Genomic DNA, 22,990 nt, shown 5'->3' with positions numbered 1-22,990 from the left:
TTCTGCCAAGGGATTTTCACTATGGTAGGAGAGTTTCTACAAGAGAAAAGATCATCTTGGAAGACGGAAAAAAAATTATTGTGAAGCAATCAAGTATTACAGAGAGCAAGGCATTCAGAGAGCTGAAGGTTTTCATGAGCGGGAGCGATTGAAGATCAAAGTTATCCAATTACTTGTAATGTGTAATTTTTATCTTGCATTTGTTTTAAACAATATGAGTAGCTAAACCCCCAATGCTAGGGGGTGTCCCTGATTTAGAATTGTAATGAATTTGAGTTTACATTTGGATTTATAAAGCTTAACGTCACCGTATTTGCCTATGGACATAGAAATTAAGGTAGATTGATTAAAGATTTTGTCACCAAGGACTTGGGAGAAAATATCCTTGAGAACTGGTAGTAATTGATATTTGTTGATGCAATAGTGACTTAGAGCTGTTACAGGGATAAATCATACACCTTCCCTGACATTGTTTATTTTTCCCTGCAAACCCTTATTTTCATTCTTATTTGCTTTTACCTTTATTCTTATATTTTTACACCTAAAAATCAAATTAATACTTTACAGTTAATTGAATGATAATTTAAACTAGATATTGACTTGCAGTCCTTGAGATCGACATTTGGGGAATTTCCCCATTATTACTATAAAAGGCAAAATAGTACACTTGCTATTTTCCCGATCATACATAACCAACTAGGTAAGAATATTAAAACTCTTCAATCAGATCGAGGTGTTGAATATTTAAGCCTAGAGTTTGATGACCATTTGAAAGAGTGTGGGATTCTATCCCAACTTACTCCTCCTGGAACACCCCAATGGAACGGTGTATCTGAGAGAAGAAATCGAACCCTGTTAGACATAGTATGATCCATGATGCGTCACGCCGATCTTCCAAACTCCTTTTAGGGACATGCACTATTGACAGTAGCTTACACACTTAACCGTGTTCCATCCGAAAAGGTTGAGAAGACACCATATGAGATATGGCGTGGTAAGAAACCACATATGTCTTATATGCAGATTTGACGTTGCAAAGTTTATGTGAAATGACAAATTTCAACTAAGTTTGAGCCTAAATCTGACAAATGTTTATTTATGGGGTATCCTAAAGAAACAAGAAGGTATTATTTATACAATCCTTATAAGGGCAAAGTGTTTGTCGCTCGAACTGGAGTCTTCCTAGAAACGAATTTTATTTCTAAAGGAATTAGTGGGAGGAAAGTAGAGCTTAAAGAAATTCAAGAATCACAAAGCATTGATACAACTATAGAGGAATTAGAGCAGGAAACACAAGTAGTTATGGAAGAGCAACCTGCTCAAGTAGAACAAGATCAACGTAGATCAAGCAGGATACACCTACCTGAGAGATATGGATATCTCATAACTGACCAAGGTGATGTACTACTCATGGATCAAGATGAGCTTGTGACTTACCAAGAGGCCATAACTGGTCATGAGTCTGTGAAGTGGCTAGAAGCCATGAAATCTAAAATGGATTCCATGTACACAAACCAAGTTTGAACCTTAGTAGAGCCTCTTGTAGGAATTAACCCTATAGGATGCAAGTGGGTCTTCAAAAAGAAGACTGACATGAATGGTAAGGTACGTACCTATAAGGCAATACTGGTTGCAAAAGGATATAAACAAATTCATGAGGTTGACTATGATGAAACCTTTTCACCAGTTGGAATGCTTAAATCTGTTCGGATTTTACTTGCTACTATTGCATATCATGATTGTGAAATATGGCAGATGGATGTCAAAACTGTTTTCCTTAATGAGAATCTTCTTGAGGATGTGTACATGGCACAACTTGAAGGATTTCACATACCAGAAGAAGCCCAAAGGATATGCAAGTTATAGAGATCAATCTATGGATTGAAGCAAGCTTCCAGAAGCTGGAATCTTCATTTTGATGAAACAGTAAAATAATATGGATTCATCAAGAATGAAGATGAGCCTTGTGTCTACAAGAAGGTTAGTGGGAGCATGGTCGTCTTACTGGTATTATATGTAGATGACATATTACTCATTGGAAATGATGTCCCTATCTTGCAACAAGTAAAGACTTGGTTGGGGAAATGCTTTTCTATGAAGGACCTAGGTGAATCAACCTATATATTAGGAATCAAGATCTATAAAGATAGATCACAAAAACTGCTTGGCATAAGTCAGAGTACATACATAGACAAAGTGCCGAGACACTTTAATATGCATGATTCCAAGAAAGGATTCACACCTATGCAAAATGGCTCGTGTCTTTCAAAAACACAATCCCATTCAACTAAGGAAGAAAAAGATCGCATGAATAAGATTCCATATGCATCTGCAATAGGATCTATCATGTATGCCATGTTATGTACTCGACTAGATGTCTCGTATAACGAGTAGGTACCAATATGATCCTGATGTTGCTCATTGGGTAGCTGTCAAGAATATCCTTAAGTATTTGAGAAGGACTAAGGACTCATTCTTGATATATGGAGGTCAAGAAGAGCTTGCTGTAATTGGATACACCGATGCTAGCTTCCAGAAAAATAAGGATGACTTTAGATCGCAATCTGGTTATGTGTTCTGCTTAAATGGTGGCATTGTGAGTCAGAAAAGTTCAAAGCAAGATACAGTTGCTGTTCTACAACCGAGGCCGAGTATATTGTTGCCTCAAGTGCAACAAAGAAAGCTGTTTGGATCAAAAATTTCATTAGTGAGCTTGGCATAGTTCCTAGAATTGTGGAACCCATTGATCTCTATTGTGATAACAATGGTGCTATCGCACAAGCTAAGGAGCCTAGATCTCACCAATGATCCAAACACATACTTAGGCGTTATCACCTCATTCGAGAGATAATAAATATAGAAGATGTAAAAATATGCAGAGTACCTACACTTGACAATATTGCTGACCCACTGGCGAAGCCTCTTGCACAGCAGAAGCATGATGGCCATACTAGATCTTTGGGCATTAGGGGTATGCTTGATTGGCTATAGTGCTAGTGAGAGATTGTTGTTGTAAGCCCTATAGGCCAATACTTTTGGTACTTGTATCGAATTATTTATTAATAATAAAAGGCTTTGTCTATATTATGTTTGTTTAATAAAGTCCCTATAATAGTTAGTCCGCTTAATGTATCAAGTGTGACTTAATCACGAGATCCCATTAAACATAAGAACACTATTCTTAAAGTATCCGTAGTCGAGATTTATTGTGAAGTGGGATAACATTAAAGCATTAAGATTATTATGTATATAGACTGATGATCACATCTCATGGATCATGGGTAAAGAGTTATCAAGTCTTAAACATATGTATGAATTATTTGAGTAATATTTATACTGGATTGACCCGCTATGAGAATACTACATAGAATATTATGCAAAGTGTCATAAATTATTCTCATGGTGATAGTGGTGTATACCACCCTTCGACCTGAAACCACTATGGATCCTAGATGTAGAGTCGAGTGATTTATTGCTGATAAAATATTGTCCGTAACTGGATGACCATAAAGACAGTTGATGAGTACTCCACGAAGCATATTGAGGGACATGAGTGACCTAGATGGAATTTGCCCATCCCACGTAAGAGGATAAATGTCTAAGGATCCAATATTGAACTGGACAAGGATGGCACAATCTATGCCTTGTGTTCAATATAGACATAAGGGGAAAAAGAGTAATTGTATACACAAGTATTATCACAAAAAGGGATTTGTCAGATCACATGACTTTTTCGTGTCTTGGGTAGTAATGATATGTTGCTAGATACCGCTCACTATTTATTATGTTAAATACATGATTTAATATAATTGTCAATGTCACGAAAACCTATAGGGTCACACACAAAAGAACGGATTAATGAAAGATAGAGTAAATAAGGAACACCGTAAGATACGGTGCACTTAAGTGAATTGTAGAGTATCGTAAGATACGATGCACTTAAGTAGAATGTGAAATATGGTAAGGTACCACACACTTAAGTGATTTTTGGGATATTATAAGATATGGGCCACATACACTTAAGTGGATTTTTTAGCTTGCAGCTCACACAAGTAGTTCTATAAATAGAACCCTTGTGTAGAAGCATTCCATTAGATGAAATTTCGTCTCTCTCTCTCTCTCTCTCTCTCTCTCTCTGTCTCTGTCTCACACACTCAAAGCCTTCATTCGTAGCAGCTGGCACTGAGACTGAAGGAATCCATTTGTGTGGACTAAGTAGAGGCGTTATTCAATGCTCGTGATCACTCCTTAGATCTACATCAAAAGTTTCAATCGCCACAAGAGGTAACGATTTCTATCACTGATCATGTCCACTCGTAAGGATCACTAAAAGAGATTTTTTAATTTTCGTTGCATTTTGAATCGCAATTTTCCTTCAGTTTGAACGTATCTACATTCCAAAGTCGGATCTTCATTGAAGGTTGCACTACTGAAAAGATTAAATCAACATTTCTCTTGTGAATATAAGGACACAAGTATGAATATGCAGACATTTTTAAAGAAAATTGAAGGAGATTGAAGGAAAATGGAAGGAGAGGGTAAAAAATTGTGTGAAAAATTATGAGAGGGAGATGTTGTATTTATAATAGATGAATGGTGGAGCAGTAACCACATGCACTGGCGCACACATAGAAGCACTGTGCACGCGTCATTGCATGTGACGCCTTCATATGACCTACACATGCACGCGCCATTGCATGTGGCGCCAATGAATACAATTTTCAATGGATGCGCTTATAACATTTGCGCCTATGTTCAATGAAAAATAAATGCGTCAGTCCAACTGGCGCATGATTCATGAAAGGTGGTTATTCCGGTCAATATTTTGAAAAAAAAAATTATTTTAGAATTTTAATTGAAAAAAAAATTATTTTTTTAAAAAATCGATTTCAGATTTATCCCCTGTAATATATTTTTGATAAAACTAATTGTATCATGCAAAAATTATGTTGTTTTAGACTTTGAAAAATTATTTTTTTTTAAAACAAACCTTATCATATTAAGATTATGTCTCTAAAATTATATTTTGTAAAACTACTCTCGTAGAACTATTAATGTAAAATTGTTTTTTTTTTAAAACTAATATTGACATATGAAAATGATAATGTTAGTTTTACAGACAAATAATTTTATCGAGTTTAAAACAACACAACACAATCTTCAAATGATAAGGTTAATTTTACAAAAAATAATTTCAGAGGACTTAAAACAACAAAATCTTTATATGACAATGTGATTTTTACAAAAAAATAAATAATCGACTATATTAAAACAAATAGAATAATAAAAATAAATAAATTAAACTAAATAAATAAATAGTATTAAAAAAATTAAATATTTAAATAAATTGCAAGAAATTTATTTTATGATTTTAGTTTCAACTTTTTTTTTTCAAAAGCAAATATGATTGAAAAAGAATATAAGGGATATTCTAATCCATTACAACATAAAAAGCAATTGAAGAAATTCCCAACTAATACTAAACTAACTTAAGCATCTAATAGAATCCATGCTAAAAACAAGGAAATTAGAGTTGAAATAAGGAATTTCTCCGATGCAAAGACCATTTTCAAACAAGAAATTTAATGTTCCAACAAATATCATTAACATTACAAATATCACAATTAAAAACTTTTTCATTCCTAACCTTCCATAAACACCAAACCATCAACAACCAAATAGATCCTATCTTAAAACTCCTGTCTTTGTTGTTGCCCAAACCACATCACTCAAAAAAGAATTTTCAAGAGCATCCTGCATAAGAACTCACACAACCACACCATGCTCCCACCATTTCCCAAACTAACGAAGATATCAAACATTCAAAAAGAAGATGCTTCAGTTCTTTTTCCGTTTGATCACAAAAGACACAAGTTCTATAAAGATTTTTCAAACCTCTTTTGAATAATTGATATTTTGTTGCCAATCTGTTTCAAATTAATCTCCATATGAAAGATAAAATTCTCGTTGACACTTTGATCTTCCATAAACAACTGAAAGCACTGCCCTGGTTGTTTGGCAGCAACTTTAGAGCTTTATTTTCCATCATCAACTGATAAACCTTTTTTACACTGCATACAACAAAATCTTCTTAAATTCAAAAAGTTATATCCTTTGACTCCATTATGGGAGAAACCCCCGGTAACAAGTGCTTCAAGCTTTATATCATGTCCAAAACAACTTCACAACAAAGGAACTCCCAGATCTCCCAATTTCCATATTCTGTCGCCCCAATCCCCCATTGAGATCACGTTAGCTTTTTTTCCCCTGTTGATAACATACATATCCTGAAATGTTTCAGCAAATGAAGAGTTGTTCCAAACAGCAGATCAAAAGGGAATAAATTTTCCCTCCCCTAACTTGAAACCAATAGAACCTGCAAAATAGAAATCAAAGTTAGCTGTTAAAGTTCCACTTTTGATCAAGTCCTACCACCACAAAGATGTTGATTTTTTTGAACAAAGGTTTTTCGACAAAACGTGATGCTCAATGCCACCGTATCTAACTCTGAGCACCCTCATCCATAATGAGTTCTTATCTTCTAAAATCATCCACTTCCACTTAGATAACAAAGCTAGGTTAAACTCCTATATACTATTAACACCGAACCCTCCCCTCTCCTTTGCCTTACACACTAAGTCCCATTTCACCCAATGAATATCCGACTTCACTTCAGAAGCACCCCAAAGGATCTGCTGCCTAATCTTGTCGATATCTTTCCAAATTCTCACAGAAGTAGCAAAAGACATAAACCTCCCTCTCCAAAGAGCCAACTTGGATTTAAACTTGTCAACCATCGGAGACCAAGTTTTAATCCTTATAGGATTGCAACCAAGAGGGATGCCCAAAAAACTAAAAGAAGACTCTTCTATCTTTTCAACTTAATAAATGATTCATTTTGTAATTTAAGTTAATGATTGATAAATAATTAATAGATATGTACACTTTATGAGTCTACATGGATTCCACAGATTCTATGAGTTCCATACCAAAAAGTTCAAACTCCTTTGTTAACATGTTGATCTTAGAATCCTTAATGTATTCATTTCCCTCATAAAGGTTTTGAATAGCGTTCCACATAGCTTGTGCACTCTAATGATGTGAAATTGAGTAGAATACTTTCACGCTTAAAGCTGATATAAGTATGCTCCTCACTTTCAAATCATATGTAGCCTTTTTGGTTTCATCATTTGTCCAATCCTTTGGGTGTTTAACAACGTCATCGTCACCTTTTGGGATAAAAGGACCATTAGTGACTGTAACCCATAGATTTTTGTCAACTTATAGTAAATGTACATACATGCTGCTTTCTTTCCTATAAGCATAATTCCCACTTTTAAAATGGAGTAGATGAAAGGTCTACGGGGTGGAGGCGGGTGGGTGGGTGGGGGGGGGGGGGTGAATTGACCTTTTTTAATTTAAAATTTGATCGATTTTCAAAATGAAATATCAGAGTTTTTTAATGCGGAAACATATAGCAAAAAATAGAGACCTTATACTTGGATTTGAAATTAATCATGGATACAATTACATAATTAACAAATATCTTAGATTGATTAGAGACTACATCTAAAGAGTTACAAACTACAATAAATTGAAACTTTACATTATACACAAGATATATTTCTTATAAAATAACAATTGCTACAGGATTCTAACATCACAGTTTTCAAAATTTAATCAACACTAAAACACAAATAGGTTCCGATTCTGACAAAACATAAACTTATGTAATAAATTGCCACCGACAAGAATTAATGATAAACTACACTAAGAAATGAATACCTAAACATGCAATAACCTATGAAATTTAAAATTATATATATATATATATATATATATATATATATATATAGAGAGAGAGAGAGAGAGAGAGAGAGAGAGAGTACCTCAAATGTATAGTGGTTAGAGGACTAGGTGTTAAAGCATCTACGAATCGCCACATCTCAATTACACCCAGTAGCCCGACCTTCGTTAAGGTGTTTAAATATTGACGTGAGTACCAGGAAAAGAGCCTTTCTTGAATTTATTTTTCAATATTTTCACCGTGACACAAACTTCAGCCACAAGAGATCGGGGATAGCAGGGATCGAGGACCAATACTTACTCATTTGAATCTCTGACCCCGATAGAAGATTCGTTGAAGGAATAATTGGTTGCCTTTTGAGAGAGACTGAGCTATAAATAGGGAGTCGACCCTTTGGACGTACCACCTAACCAGCAGAAAAGGCGTTTTATTAATACATAGGCAGTTATGGATGCTGCCTTTTCTCTTGAGAGAAAAATATGTTTCGTGAGAAGATAAACTATTTTTACGTTTGATTTTATCATTCTCATTAAATGGTTATTATCCTATATTTTTTTGGAGATAACATGGGCCTGAAGAAATAAAACTTGTGGCCATATGAAGGATCATACTTACTAGCATTCAATGACACGACAACCTATCCTTGGGGATACATTGAACTAATGATATATGTGGGAGAGGGAAAAGATGTTAGGACTGTGGACTCTAAGTTCCTTGTGGTCCCTGCAAGAGTGTTTATAATTGCATACTCGAAATACCCTTTGCAGCGACTCTATAGGTTTTGGCTTCCTTAGTTCACCTTAAGGTAAAATTCCACAATCTTCACAATGAGACAGTCACAGTCAATGCTGACCTCACAGAAGCCAAGATGATATACTAGGTATTTTTTGTTTCTTCAACAATCTCTAGCCTTCCTATAAGAGGGTTACTTGCAGGACCGACTACAAAATCCTGGACTTAGTGTTTGAGCGTATGGTTTGTTGGTAAGCAATGTTTTTGAAAGGTTTAAAAGGTGTAAACGCAACTGTCATACCCCAAAATTTGCCCGTTGATATTACAAGGCATTTTTCAAGGCACTCCGACTTATTCTGCAAGGCACTGATCTTAAAGGAACAAAAGCCCAGCTCACAACGGACTCAATCCAAAATGGCCCAAACTAACTTGCTCGCTAGGCGAGCAATTCCTTCGCCTAGCGAACCCTTCGTCATGACACTCGCCCCAGCGAAGCACCAAATCCAGAAAAAGCCCAAACTAGCTTGCTCGCTAGGCGAGCAACCCCCTCGCCTAGCGAAGCTTGCGAACATCAGAATTTTCGGGCTTCACTCTGAGCCCATTAGGTCACAACAAGAGCATTATAAATAGCCAAGCTTCAGTCAGAAAAAGGAAGAGGAAGACGGAGACGAAGACGGACAGAAACCCTGGAGGCTACCTTAGAGAGTTCCGAGTAAAGAAACCCTGAAGGCCGCTCCTCCGCTCCTCCGCTCCGAAGCTACCGCCGCCCAATTCCATCCGATACCAAGAGTGGTCAGTCCCTTCAACATCGCAGCTCGGTTGCAAACAGGTTTGCGTATCTCTAATGTTTTATGCTTTTAATCGATAATCTCTACATACATAAGGCATCATGATTAAATTTTCGGATATGTAATTTGATTTCACATGCGAATTTAAATATGCTTGAATATCCTGAATGTTTGCCCATACTATTCCTGTAATTCAATGCCACAAAGTTCAGGGTTCCGGAGACCATGCTGCTATCAAATTCAAAACCAGCAGCCGCTCGCTAGCACATCGCTAAGCGAGCTTGTAGCGAGCACTCGCTAAGCCTTCGCTAGGCGAAGCAGGAGCGAACGAGACAGTGGCTGTTTTATTTCTTTTCTGTTCTGCCTTATGTTTGTCTAATCAAGCTTCATTATAATTCTGCTTTATTTGGCCTGACTTTATGACTGTTGTGTTTATTTTGTGGTGCAATTTTCAATTGTACTTTATCTCGATGCTCTAACCCGTGTGCTGAATTGTGTAAAGGCTTACATATTCCCGAGGAAACGGCCGGTTAGGTATTCCACCTTATGTGTGGGATATCCCTATGGAGATGGATTCTGAATTACTTAATTTTAATGTGGAGATTCATCCTAAATTCTCTAGTTGATTTTAATGTATTGATTTCATCGATGTTAATGTGGACCTAATTACCTAATTGATTACGGCTATATAATTAATTGTAAAACTTTGCCTTTGAATAAGTGATCTTGGACCTCTCTTTGTTACCCTCCGATTACGGTATTACGGTCATGCCCCGCGAATATGCGGATACACTTAGCAAAGACCCTTCGGTTAAATCATCATAGTCCCTCGAATGTTGCCTTTGTCCCTCGATGACCCTTCGGTGTAGCCTACGGTTAAATGATGATAGTCCCTTCGAATGCTAAGGTATCCTTACAACCGTTGCTTTCAATGACCAATCGATGACCCTACGATGACCCTTTTACATCCAAAGGATAAAACTACTTATTTCTCAATAATAAGGACGGTTTTACCCTCACAAGGATAGGAAATGCCCATCAAGACCTTGGGTAGGTATAACTCTTAATTGCTTACTCACCAATCGAAATACTTTTCACACCTCACACCTTTTCAAAACATCTTTTAGAAAATCACCACTTGGTATACATTCATACTAGAATCATTACCGAGTTATATTTTTCTAAACAATTTTCAAAACTAAACGAGATAACCACTTTGTATACATTCATACAAGAATCATTACAAAGTTAAATTCTCTTTTTTTCAAAACATTTTCGGAACAATTCACGAACACTTTTTTTCAGACAAGAAAAATAATATAAGTGATCAAGCAATTAAGAGCCCATGGATAACCATGGATACAAAGGATGCTAACACCTTCCCTTTGTATAATGTACCTCCCGAACCCAAAATCCAATTAAGGTCTTTCCTGTTCTTTTCCACCTTTCCTTATTGGATAAAAGAGAAGTCGGTGGCGACTCTTGCTAACCGCGACATTTGCTTTCCAAAGCAAAAACACACAAAGTCAGTTCACCGTATGACAGCAACTCTTGATGAGTTAGGAACATGATAGACATAAGGCGAAAAGGGAACGTATAAACGATAAAGCAAGAAAGACAAAAGGTAAATTTGGTAAGATTAAATGACTTGCAAATATAAAATGGAGGCAAAGTACATTTTTGTGAGGAGATTGACTCTTTTCTCGTATACGCTTTGATACTTCAAGATTTAACCCTACTTCAAATGTTCAAAATGCCACCCCTAGAATCTCACATAACACTGGCTTAAATACTAGTTGAAAATAACCGTCTGGAGGTTACAAAACCATCTCATGATCCCACACGTCGGCCCACTTCCTCCATTTTGACAAATAACTACCCACGATTTCCTTGTGTGCCCACGATTTCCTTCACCGCTCAAACCCTTCGACTTCGACCAAGGCTTGCAGATGTCAACCTATGGATGCGACCACCATCCTGTTGAGGGTGCTCCGACAAGTTCCCTAGTCGAAATTTGCTTTCTCATCTAGCCTAAATTGGTCAGCTAACAAATTATCCCCTGAAAAGGTTGGCTTCGACATGAGCACGTGATCGAGGGGCTGGCCTTTTGACGTTCCATATTTCGGCTAACGGTCTTATCATTACTCATGACTTCATATGTGATGATGACTTTTTTCGGCCGCGCGATTTCCAAGACACTCTATCATCATTAGCAGCTATCCCTAGGTCGTGGGATCCCAACTGAAACCCACTAACTCTTCTTATTACTTCTTATCCAGCCACTTGTCAGTCACCTAGTGCTCGATTGCTCACCTCACTGGCCTATAAATAGTCTCTTCTCCTTCTTCACACACTCTTCTGCTTCCATATTCACGTATTTTATTGCTCAAAACTTCAGACACATTTTAGCATTGCAATTTCTCACCCAACATCTTAAAAACTCCAAACCTTTGCTTCATCTCACAATGGCCTCCTCTTCTCATGCCAAATAAAATGTTTCTTATGGTACTGGCCACAATCCCATCGCTTTCAAACTTACTACTAAAGAGGGTATGAATCACATTCCTTAACCCACCTCTTATAATGAAGTTGTTATCAAGAACTGGCAACGCCAGATGGTGATACCTTTTGTGGTTGATAAAAAGTTGGTAGCGTTCCATGAACCTCTTGCTGACCAGAATTCTTCTCCAAAGACCGTTGCACCCTTTTTTCTTGGGTACAAACCTGCTGCTCCTTCTGCTTTCGACAGATCTATCATACTCGACGTCAGATTCATGGAGGCGAAAGCCAGGGTTTTTCGATCCATGCCCACTCCTGGAAACAAGGAATACATGGTGTGGCTTAACAAGGTCTAACGAAAGCGTCAAGAACAATGGCAGAGTGCAAGGATCTTCGACCTTATTCAAGTCTCAAGGTACGCCCACCGTGTCAATCCTTGCATGTTTTTGGTGGCCCTATACTTCTGGGAAGGCTCGACTAACACGTTCCAGATGCCTTGTGGGATGTTGACACCCACCCTTTTCGACGTGGCGGCGATCACCGGCCTTTCTCCCCTGGGGGAAACCTTAGATCCAACCCTTTCGACGGAGAACACTTTCACGTTTGGTCGGGCCAGCCTTCTAAACTACATCGAAGACCACCACAACAAGGACTATGTCCAAGTGTCCGACGAGGAGCACATAGCCTTCCTCACTTTGTGGCTCTCATACTACGTTTTCTATCCTGGTTCTTTGCAGATAGTAAAAAGCTATATTGCTCTGGCGATCCAGATTTATGAGGGTCGTCAGGTATGTTTAGGCAAATTACTATTGGCTTCCTTGTATCAGGCTCTAGGGCTGGCAACCCTGAAACTGAAGCTTCTTGCCAACACTCCCAAATCCCTGAACCTGTCGGGTCCTTTGTGGCTCTTGCAACATTGGTTAAAAGTTACCTTTGAGTATCAGCTGGGATACATAATGTCGGAGTATCTTATGTGACTAAACGAAGGTTGACCGATCGAAGGAGCCATACTGACTTTGACGACCTGTCAGGAGACTCTAAACACCAGTATCTGCATGAAATATTTGAATATGTTCATCGAAGCGGACAAATTTACTCCTGGTATGACGCCATTTGCTGACAGAACCTTCGACCCCAAATGGTTCAAAGATCCCTTTCCTGGTAGCTCTCCATAAACTATAGCTCAGTCGAAAGCGATGTGGAGGGATTTCTTGACTCCTACCTTGTTGTCATACAGGATTGAACCAGGGTCAAAGGGGTTCAGTTTCGTGAGCTACCAACCGAACCTTATGGCTCGTCAATTTGGCCTAAGCCATATGGTTCCGAAGCCTCTGGTATCTCATGACACCGACATTGTCTGGTCCGGTCGATCATTAACAGCTGATGATCACAAGGTTTACCTCTGTTTTTGTATATCTACTAACCGTTACGAACTCCTAGTCTTTAGATTTCAACAATCTTTCCTAACAACCATTGATTTTGACGAATGGTGGAACTCCTACTATAGTCATGCTTTCCTAAGTGACCAGTTTCTTCAAAACATGGTCGAGCACTTTCCACTCTCGCCGGCGATATACCGCCTCCATCTGCTTCCGTTAATGCTCCTGACCCAAAAATCCAAAATCCTCGAGTCGACGAAGCCGTTAAAAAGGTACATGTTATCTGATTTAGTTTCTTATTTTCTTGGTGTTATACCAAATTGACGGTGTTTGCTATCAGGGTCGAAAGATGATCGCCCCCTCTGCTGAACCGACTCTGGCGAAGCCTTCGAAGAGGCAACAAGTGCCTTCGACCCTGCCTCCGCAGGTATTACCTATTCATCTTTTGAACAAGTTTTTTACTAGGACTTTTTTATCACCTCTTCACACGTCTCAACATTCAGGTACCCGAAGAAGTGCTTGTGGTGGAGGATGAGGATTCCGATGGGAGTGTGCACTCACACATTTTTCTCCATTAAAAGCACTTCCCAGAACTCCTCCTACCCCTACGCGGAGGAAGAAGGCTCAAGCCCAGAAGACTCCGACGAAGGCGGTTCCCAGGGTTTTCTTGAAAGTCCAGGAAGACGTCGAAGAGGTTCCCACTCCGCGTGATTCAGAGAGGACTCCCACTACTTCACCTCATGTGGATCTCCAGGTATTTGTCCATACTCTTCCCCATTATCTATGGGTTTCTCCTCGCCATGTGATCTAACACTTCTATCTTTCAGGGACCAGTGGGCTCCCTGATAGAGGTGGAAGTCGTGGTCAGAGATACGATCGAACATTCTCCAGCCGACGTTGTCTTAAGCCCTCAGCGACAAACTGAGTTTCAAATTGGTTCCCCAGTGGTTCCTCCAAGTCCTGCATCTCCACCAACTCTTAACCCGCCGAACGTGGCTAATGAAAGCGTGTTGACCACCATTTTGACCCAGAGCGACATAAGGACTATCAAACAAAGGAACCTTATTGAAGCTCTAAGAAAGTTGCAACAAATTCGTCGCTTGTCGACTGACGCGCCGCCTCCACCTTCTACTGTCGATGCTTCCTCAGAGCTTCATGCCGAGGTTGCTTTTATTCTTCAGCAACTGAATGCGTCACTCTTTGATGGCGAATTTCTAGGCGCTCTTGAAAGAGAAGGGGAGATTGCTCGTGATATTTTAAAATTTCTCGACTCTCTTGCTCTTCATGATCTTCCTGCCTCGATGGTCAAGTACTTCGTCGAGTTTGAGGCCTTCTTTATTCAAATCGTCAAGGACCTCAACCTTCGACAAAATGCTGACTTTCAAATAAAAATGAAACTTAATGAGGCAAAGATCGAATGAGACTCCAGTGAGGCTTATGAGCGGGAACTCGAAGAATTCGAGCACAAGAAGGAAGGGCGTCTTCGTCAGCGCGAAGCCTTTGATCAGCAGATCTCCGACTACCAAGCCCAGATTTCTAAACTGAATAAAAAGATTGCTGAGGTAGAAGTGCAAAAAGCTTCTTTGGATACGGTTGAAGGAATTCCTATGCAAAAGGCAATCGATAATGAGGTCCTGAGAGGAATATCTCATGGAGAAAGACCCTTAAGATTGAGGCTGACATCAAATACTTGCGTGGGAAGAAGGTCACTCTAGACGATATGATTAGTCACGAGATAACCTTGTTTGAGGATTTTAAGTCTAGATTCCCCATTTGAATTCTTTTTGTATTTCTCTTGTAGGTCTGTCGACCATATTTTGTAATGCCCTTTTGGGACATTTTTAAAGAATCAATGAATCTTATGTTTGGATCTGGAACTCTTGTAGCATAGGTTTATATTTCTTCAAGTATTTTCCATTCACCCTCAAGACCCTTTGATCCCCACCAAGTTCGTTGATCTCATATGCATTGTTAGTGTATGTTCGAGTTACTTGAAATGGTCCTTCCCACTTCGGAGACCATTTACCTAAGGTTCAATCTCGATGATCCATAGGAAAGATTACTTTCCAAAATGTAATCATCATCAACAAAGGTTTTTTTCCCTTACCTTTCTATTGTATACCTTGGCTACGCGTTCCTTCTGTCGGATCAGCATTTCGGCCGCGACCAATCTTTCTTCGTCTAAATCATCCAATTCGTCGAACATCATGTTCCAGTACTGTTCCGACTGAAGGTCATTCTGACGTTGCACTCTGACGGACTGTAAGCAGATCTCTACTGGCAATATGGCATCGTGACCAAACGTCAGTCGAAAAGGCGTCGAACTTGTCGCCTCTTTTAGGGACGTTCGACAGGCCCATAGAATTTGGTCCAAAGTCTTGTGCCGGTTGTTTGGTTTTTTGGAAACATGTTTCCTAATCAATCTTATTATTACTTTATTTTCCGTTTCTACTTGGCCATTTGCTTGTGCATAGTAAGGTGTAGAGGTAACCAACCTGAAGCTTGTCTCGCTAGCGAACTCCTGCATGTTTTGTCCCACAAACACTGACCCTTGATCCGTGGTAATGGTCCCTGGGATGCCAAACCTATACACAATATGTTTTTGGATGAATTCAATCACCACGTCTTGATCTACTTTCACTAGAGGGACAACTTTGACCCACTTGGTGACATAATTTATCCCTACCAAGATAAACTTCTGCTGCCTCGACGAGGTTGGTCGAATTTCTCCAATGACGTCTAATGCCCACCCCTAAAGGGCCATGGTTTGATGATCGCATGTAACTCACTTGCCGGAATATGTTGAATACCTGCGTGTCTTTGACATTCTTGGCATCCCTTGGTAAACTCGATGCAATCTTTTAACATACTGGGCCAATAAACCCCTTCTCAAAACAACAACCACTTCATCTTATGGCCTGCCTGGTGGGCGCCATAGGATCCACCATGCACCTCATATATGGCTAAGTATGCTTCGGTATCTCCCAGGAATTTAAGTAGTACCCCTTATGGTGTCTTCTTCAGCAATTTGTTTCCTGACCACACATAACTTAAAGCCATGTACTTGGTTTTCCTGTTAGTACCTCCGACTGGATTCTCTAAATATTCAATAATCGACTTCCTCCAATCTGTTGGCGATGAACTGTTGACAGCGAAAACTCCATGTTCCCAGGCCTCATCGACTCCATAGGTTTCCTGCCATTCTCTATCACGATTGTCACTCTTGTCGAGGATATCTTCTGTCAATGGTGTTCTCGACACCATTTTCTCTCGAACCTCTATCATATCTTGTAATGTTGACTTAGACATCTTATACCCCGAAGTGATTTGAGCCAACTCATTGGCTTCTTGGTTTTCATTTCTGGGTATATGTCTTATGTCTGCAACTTTAAAATGTTCTAGTAGCTGTGTCACAGTCACAAAATACTTCATCAGACTCCCCTTGATGCACCTATATTCGCGTGTAATTTGCTTTACTACCAGCTTCGAGTCTCCCCTTACTTCAATTCGACTGGCTCCCATCCCTTTCAAAAGTCGAAGACCAACTATTAAAGCCTCATATTCGGCTTCATTATTGGAACACTTTTCACTGGTCCTGTACTTAAACTTCGTCGGACCAACCTGAGGGGATAATATCAATACCCCGACTCCCATTCCGTCTTTGTGACTCGATCCGTCAAAATACATACGCCATGATGTGGCATCGACCATGTTCAGAGATGATTCGACCATGGCATGATCCACTATAAAATCCGCCACGATCTGGCCTTTCATGGCCTTTAAAGGTTTGAATGCTAGATAAAACTTTGTTAATGCCAGTGTCCATTTCCCAATTCTACTATGCATAATAGGTTTAGACAACATATGTTTAATAATATCGTAATGAGACGAAACATAAACATCAACTGGTTTTATATATTGCTTTAATTCCATCCAGGCAAAGTACAAACATAGACATAGTTTTTCTATGAGACTGTACCTAGTTTCAGCGTCTACCAACATTCTACTGAGGTAATATATGGGTCTTTCGACACCATTACAATCCTCTTGAGCCAACATGCTCCCTATAGTCGTATCTGACGCAACAATATATAAACTCATATTTTTCTTCCTACTGGGAGGTAACAGAATATGAGGCTTGGTAAGGTACCCCTTGATTGCGTCGAAAGCCTCTTGTTTTTCGGGGGCCTAGTGAAAATCACCTTCCTTCTTAATTTTAAGTAGTGGAAAAAATACCTTCATTTTTACCACTTAGATTTGATATGAATCTTCTTAAGAAGTTTATTTTCCCCAACAAAGACTAGAGCTACTTCTTTGTCGATGGGCTTTTGAGGTCCAAGATCACCTTTGTCTTGTTCTGGTTGATCTCGATACCTCATTTGTGTGCCACAAATCCCAAGAAGTTGTCTGCGTGCACACCGAAAGCACACTTCAATGGATTCATTTTCAATCAATATTTCCTCATTCCATCGAAAGAGCGTCGGATGTGATCCAGGTGCCCCTCCTGAGATGACGATTTTATCATGATGTCGTCAATATACACCTGCATGAACTTCTCAATGAAGTCATGAAATATGGCATTCATGTCCCTTTGGTAGGTTCCTCCTGCGTTTTTCAAACCAAACGACATGACGATCCACTCGTACGTCCCCAGAGCACCAGGGCATCAAAACGCTATCTTTGGGACATCTTCTTTGGTAATAAGAATTTGATTGTAGCCAGAGTATCCATCAAGTAAGCTCAAATACTCAAACCCTGCGGCCGAATCGACCAGCATTTTCGCCACGGGCATTGAATACTCATCCTTTGGCGTGGCGTTATTCAGATCTCTGAAATCTATACAAATCCTAAGAGTTCCATTTTTCTTGATGACAGGCACTATGTTGGCCAACCATTCGACGTACCTATGTTCTTATGAAACGACTTCTGAGGAGTCTTTCAATATCTTGCTTGATCTTTGAAGTGATGTCTAGGGAAAACCATCGAGGGTGTTGCTTCACAGGCTTTTTCCCTGGTTGGATATGCAGTCGATGCTCCACGACACTCCGATTTAAACCTGGCATTTTGTCATAATCCCAAGAAAAACAGTCCCTGTATTCGTTCAATACCTCAACTAGTTTCGCCCTCATTTCTGACCCCACCTTAGTACTTATGTAGGTTGGTCTATTTATGATTCCATCTCACAAATCGATCTCTTCGAGGGGATCTTGCGCTTGGATCTTCTGGGACTCATTTAATGGGTTCTTTTTGAACCCCAAAGGCTCATTGTCATAGATACAATCAAGCCTCCGACTTTCTGAAGCCGTTGTCTGGTCTTTTAGACCATTTTCCAAACCTTCGGCCTCACAGGCCAAATCCTGAAGTCCCACTCTTTCCATAATTGACTTCCTCTTATTTTCAGCCAAATAGGTTAAAATTCGAGCCAGTGACTCAGCAGTCATCCTCATTGACTGCAGGCCACCCCGTAGGTGGAACTCCCGTCTCTGATCCTATGTCTTCCTCGTTATCCCATATGAAACCATGATCAGGGTCCAAGTTTAGAACTCAACCAGTTTTGACGGAAGTATATGAGCCCGACTCGTCATCACATGACGCTATATTCGCCAAGTGTTGGTCGAAAGACCTCTTGGAACCCCTATCATCGACCCGATAATAACTTTGGTTGGCCTCAATATTTTCTATGATGTCGTCCTTTCGCGATATTATAAGCCTCTGGTGGACCATCGATGGTACAACCCATATCCCATGGATCCATTCTCGACCCAAGAGTAAATTGAAATTGGCTTTTGAATCTATCACCATGAATAGTGTTGAGCGTGTTATCGTGCCCACAACGAGGTCGACCTGAACAACCCCCATTATATTGCTGGTTTTCCCTTCGTAGTTTAATAGGACCATGTTGTGTTGTCGAAGATCTTCGTCACCCTGTCCCATTTTCTTAAACTGAGTATAGGGCATCAGATTGACTACAGCACCTCCGTCGATAAAAACCTTGTTCACCGCCATTCTATCAACCTTTGCTCTGATGAACAATGGCTTCAGATGGTACATCATCCCAGGACTGGGCCATTCAAACTTTCAATTCTTCCACCATGCCGCTATTCATGACATAGTAGCACAAAGGTTTTCCTCCATCTGTCTCGTCTAGCACAAAGTCTCCCTCTGTTTCAGAGACTTCGGACACCATGTCGTATTCAGCTGGCAACACCGATACAATGCCACAATTTACGACGAAATCGTCACCATAAATGTCATCATTGTTTTCATCGTACATGTCTTTATCGAATTCCTCATCAGATTGAGGGGAGTATTCAGACTCTTCTTCTTCTGGTTGGGGAGAATACTCAGGCTCTTCCTCCTTCGATTTGCCCTCGCTTTGTGGCTGCCTCTCAACCTCTGACGAACATTCCATGTTATGAGTAGCTATCACTGCCTTCTTTCCCGTCGAGTCTAAAATCATGGCCACTGTCTGATTGGCCACCATTTTTCCTGGTCCTACGACCTTTGACATCTGTTCCTTTTGTTCAACGATTTCCAAAGGCTTCAACTGTGGAGTAGTAACAACTTTCCCAACATTTTTGTTTCGCTGGTGGCGTCTCCACTGTGTCCTAGTCATTGGATTCTTTCTTTTGTAATTAGAAGATATTGTGTAGTTCCTTCTCTTCTCTAGAGATACTGTCTCTTTCTCCAACAACCTCCATTTTGGCTTTTTGCCCCCTTTCTGATTGATGGACTCTATCCATTTTTCCTGTGGAACATCAGTTGGAGAAATAAAGGTCTTTGGTCGGGAACGTTGAAACCGTATTCTATAATCTTCGTTCCGTCTAGGTGCTCCATGCCTGTTAAACACAAATCGTAGGACATCAGGTTTCTCCTCTTACCAGCCTTGTTGTCTGCTTCCAGTCTTTCAGCGGTTTTCTCGTCTAACACCGCGCTGCCCTTTGGGCATAACAGAGCTTTTAACCCATTTTCCTTACACTTTTCTTGGAATTCTGATAAGCTTTCGCCAAGCTGGGGATAGGCCGACTCGGAATTCCCTTTGGCCTTGTTTTCGAAACCTTCAATAGTTTCGACCATCATCACTTTAAATGATTCAGCCAACGAGGCTGTTTTAGAAACTTTAATGAGACCATCAATAGTCTCTACCATCATGCATTTTAGAGGCTTTGTGTACAAAGCTTCCTCCATCTTCAGAGGGTCGAAATCCACTTGCATTTTTGGCCTTTCGCCAAACTGGAGCCTTCCTTCTTTCAGAGCTTTCTGCACCAAATCCCTGAAAAGAACACATTGGTGAGTTTTGTGACCAAGGAAATTATGAAATTTACAGAATCCCCTTTTTTTTCTTTTGTTCTAGGGGGGGGGGGTCTTTTAAACTCTGAGGGACGATAATCTGACCATCTTTAACTAACAGATCAAAGATTTTGTCGCACTTAGACACGTCGAAAGTATAGGTCTTAGCTACGTATTTGTTTGTTTTCTCTGGTTCGGTAGGGTTTTCTCCATTCGAGGGTTTCAAAACCTTACACGCATACGGAGGTCCGAGCTTTTGTTCTGCCACGTTAACCTCACTCTTGTCGACTATATCTTCATTGTCGGAAGAAACTCCTTCGACTGCGATGTAGAACATTTTTTCTTTCTTGTGATATCGACCCGCCTTGGACTTCTCAGCTTTCAAGTGTTCGATACGTCAAACCCTATCGACCAATTGGGCCATATCTCTAAGATACTGAGTATCTAGCTTTTTCCTTATAGAATAATCTAGACCCCCAGCCGCCATCTCGACTAGTTCGTGTTCAGGGACTTGGGTAAAGCATCGTGATTTAAGTAGTATAAACCTGTTCAAATACTGATCAACTGACTCAGCAACCTTTCGCTTAACGCTAGCTAGTTCTTTGAGGTTGATCTTTGATTGTCCCATGTAAAATTGTTCATGGAACAATCTCTCTAACTGCGTCCACGTTTGGATCGACTATGGAGGTAGCGTTGTGAACCATGTAAACACATTTTTTGTAAGAGAACTTGGGAAGTATTTTAACTTCAATACCTCATTGTTCTCTATGTCTCCAGCCTTAGTCTGGTACCTGGCCACATGCTCGACGATGGATTCTTCAGTAACCCCATCGAACTTGGTAAATTTTGGGACTTTCCATCCCCTAGGTAATACTGTCTGTAAGACAAAATCTAGTAGGGGAGAAGAGTAAGTCGGCCGTTGTAGGCAAGGGCTTACTCCGTTTGCCACTACGATCCGTTCGATGATAGCCTCTAGGTTTTGTTCCCCTATGGCTGCATCGTGTCGAACTTGTCGGACCACCCGGTCAGGATCCTAGTTACGGTTAACCAGTACCACGGGGGTCTTCGTGCCACCCTTGGGATCTGTTCGAATTCTTGATATTCCTGTTCGACAGTATCATCCGTCATTTCCTCTTGTCAAACAGGTGTCTCCGACCGAGGAGGAGGCGTAGGATTCCGACGGACTTGAGCCCTTGGGGCTCCCAAAAAATCTTCTATCCTTGTCATTTGGGTTGTCAATTGTTGGTAACTCTGCATCGAATCCTGGATCAATGGCCTCAATATGGTACCCATTTGTTGAGTTAGCATGTGTACCATTTCATGGTTACTCTCGTCCACCTGTTGTCTCATAACGACGACAAAAGTTGACATAAAAGTTGGGACTGATTCAGACGTCAATCCGAAACCTCGGGGTCGACGAAATGGGGTTGCCAAAGGTCCAAACCCCTGGTAGCGAGGGAATGGCGAGGATGAGGTATCGCTGTAAGTCGAACCGAGATTATGCATATTTGCCATAAACTCCATCGGCATTCCCAACGTTCTATGCATGTGGACCGTGAAACTGGGCATATGTTTCCCCATAGTTCCCATGGTTGTCCATATCGGCATTTGTGGCTTACACGGCGTCAGAATTGGTGCTACAGACATTGTTGAAACCGTTGACGCCACGCTAGAGCCAATGTCTGCAACCTGGGGCGTCAGTGTGTCTCCCACCGAAGACGTTTCTTCATGGGGTCTACGGGACGTCATTTTTCCACTGCGCAGTCGCATACACTTAACACTGAGGTCCCACTCGGTGTGCCAATTTGTTGTTTCATCAATAATCTCTAGCCTTCCTATAAGAGGGTTACTTGCAGGACCGACTACAAAGTCATGGACTTAGTGTTTGAGCGTATGGTTTGTTGGTAAACAATGTTTTTGAAAGGTTTAAAAGGTGTAAACACAACTCTTGATGAGTTGGGAACGTGATAAACGTAAGGCGAAAAGGGAACGTATAAACGATAAAGCAAGAAAGACAAAAGGTAAATTTGGTAAGATTAAATGACTTGTAAATATAAAATGGAGGCAAAGTACATTTTTGTGAGGAGATTGACTCTTTTCTTGTATACGCTTTGATACTTCAAGCTTTACCCCTACTACAAATGTTCAAAATGCCACCCTTAGAATCTCACCTAACACTGGCTTAAATACTAGTTGAAAATAACCATCTGGAGGTTACAAAACCATCTCATGATGCCACGCTTCGGTCTGCTTCCCCCATTTTTATAAATAACTACCCACGATTTCTTTGAGTGCCCACAATTTCCTTCACCGCTCAAACCCTTCGACTTCGAGCGAGGCTTGCAGATGTCGACCTATGGACGCGTCACCATCCTGTCGAGGGTGCTCCGACAAGTTCCCTAGTCGAAACTGACTTTCTCACCTAGCAGAAATTGGCCAGCTAACAGTATTGCAACAATATGAAAATGTAGGATAGTGCAATGCCATGGAGATAA

General features: G+C 40.2%; 2 protein-coding genes across 2 annotated transcripts; both read right to left on the bottom strand.

Moving 5' to 3' along the window:
• Positions 1-16,211: 16,211 nt before the first annotated feature.
• Positions 16,212-17,051, bottom strand: LOC127123714 (uncharacterized). Its single transcript, XM_051053915.1, has one exon. The coding sequence runs from the start codon at positions 17,049-17,051 to the stop codon at positions 16,212-16,214; it is 840 nt and encodes a 279-aa protein (XP_050909872.1).
• A 1,698-nt stretch (positions 17,052-18,749) lies between these two features.
• On the bottom strand, positions 18,750-19,211 carry LOC127123713 (uncharacterized). The gene has a single exon (XM_051053914.1). The coding sequence runs from the start codon at positions 19,209-19,211 to the stop codon at positions 18,750-18,752; it is 462 nt and encodes a 153-aa protein (XP_050909871.1).
• Between the last annotated feature and the right edge of the window lie 3,779 nt (positions 19,212-22,990).

This window comes from Lathyrus oleraceus, chromosome 2, assembly GCF_024323335.1.
Source record: "Lathyrus oleraceus cultivar Zhongwan6 chromosome 2, CAAS_Psat_ZW6_1.0, whole genome shotgun sequence".
Lineage (NCBI taxonomy): Eukaryota > Viridiplantae > Streptophyta > Magnoliopsida > Fabales > Fabaceae > Lathyrus > Lathyrus oleraceus.
Note: the sequence above shows the minus strand (reverse complement) of the source record. Positions and strands in the feature narration are given on the sequence as shown.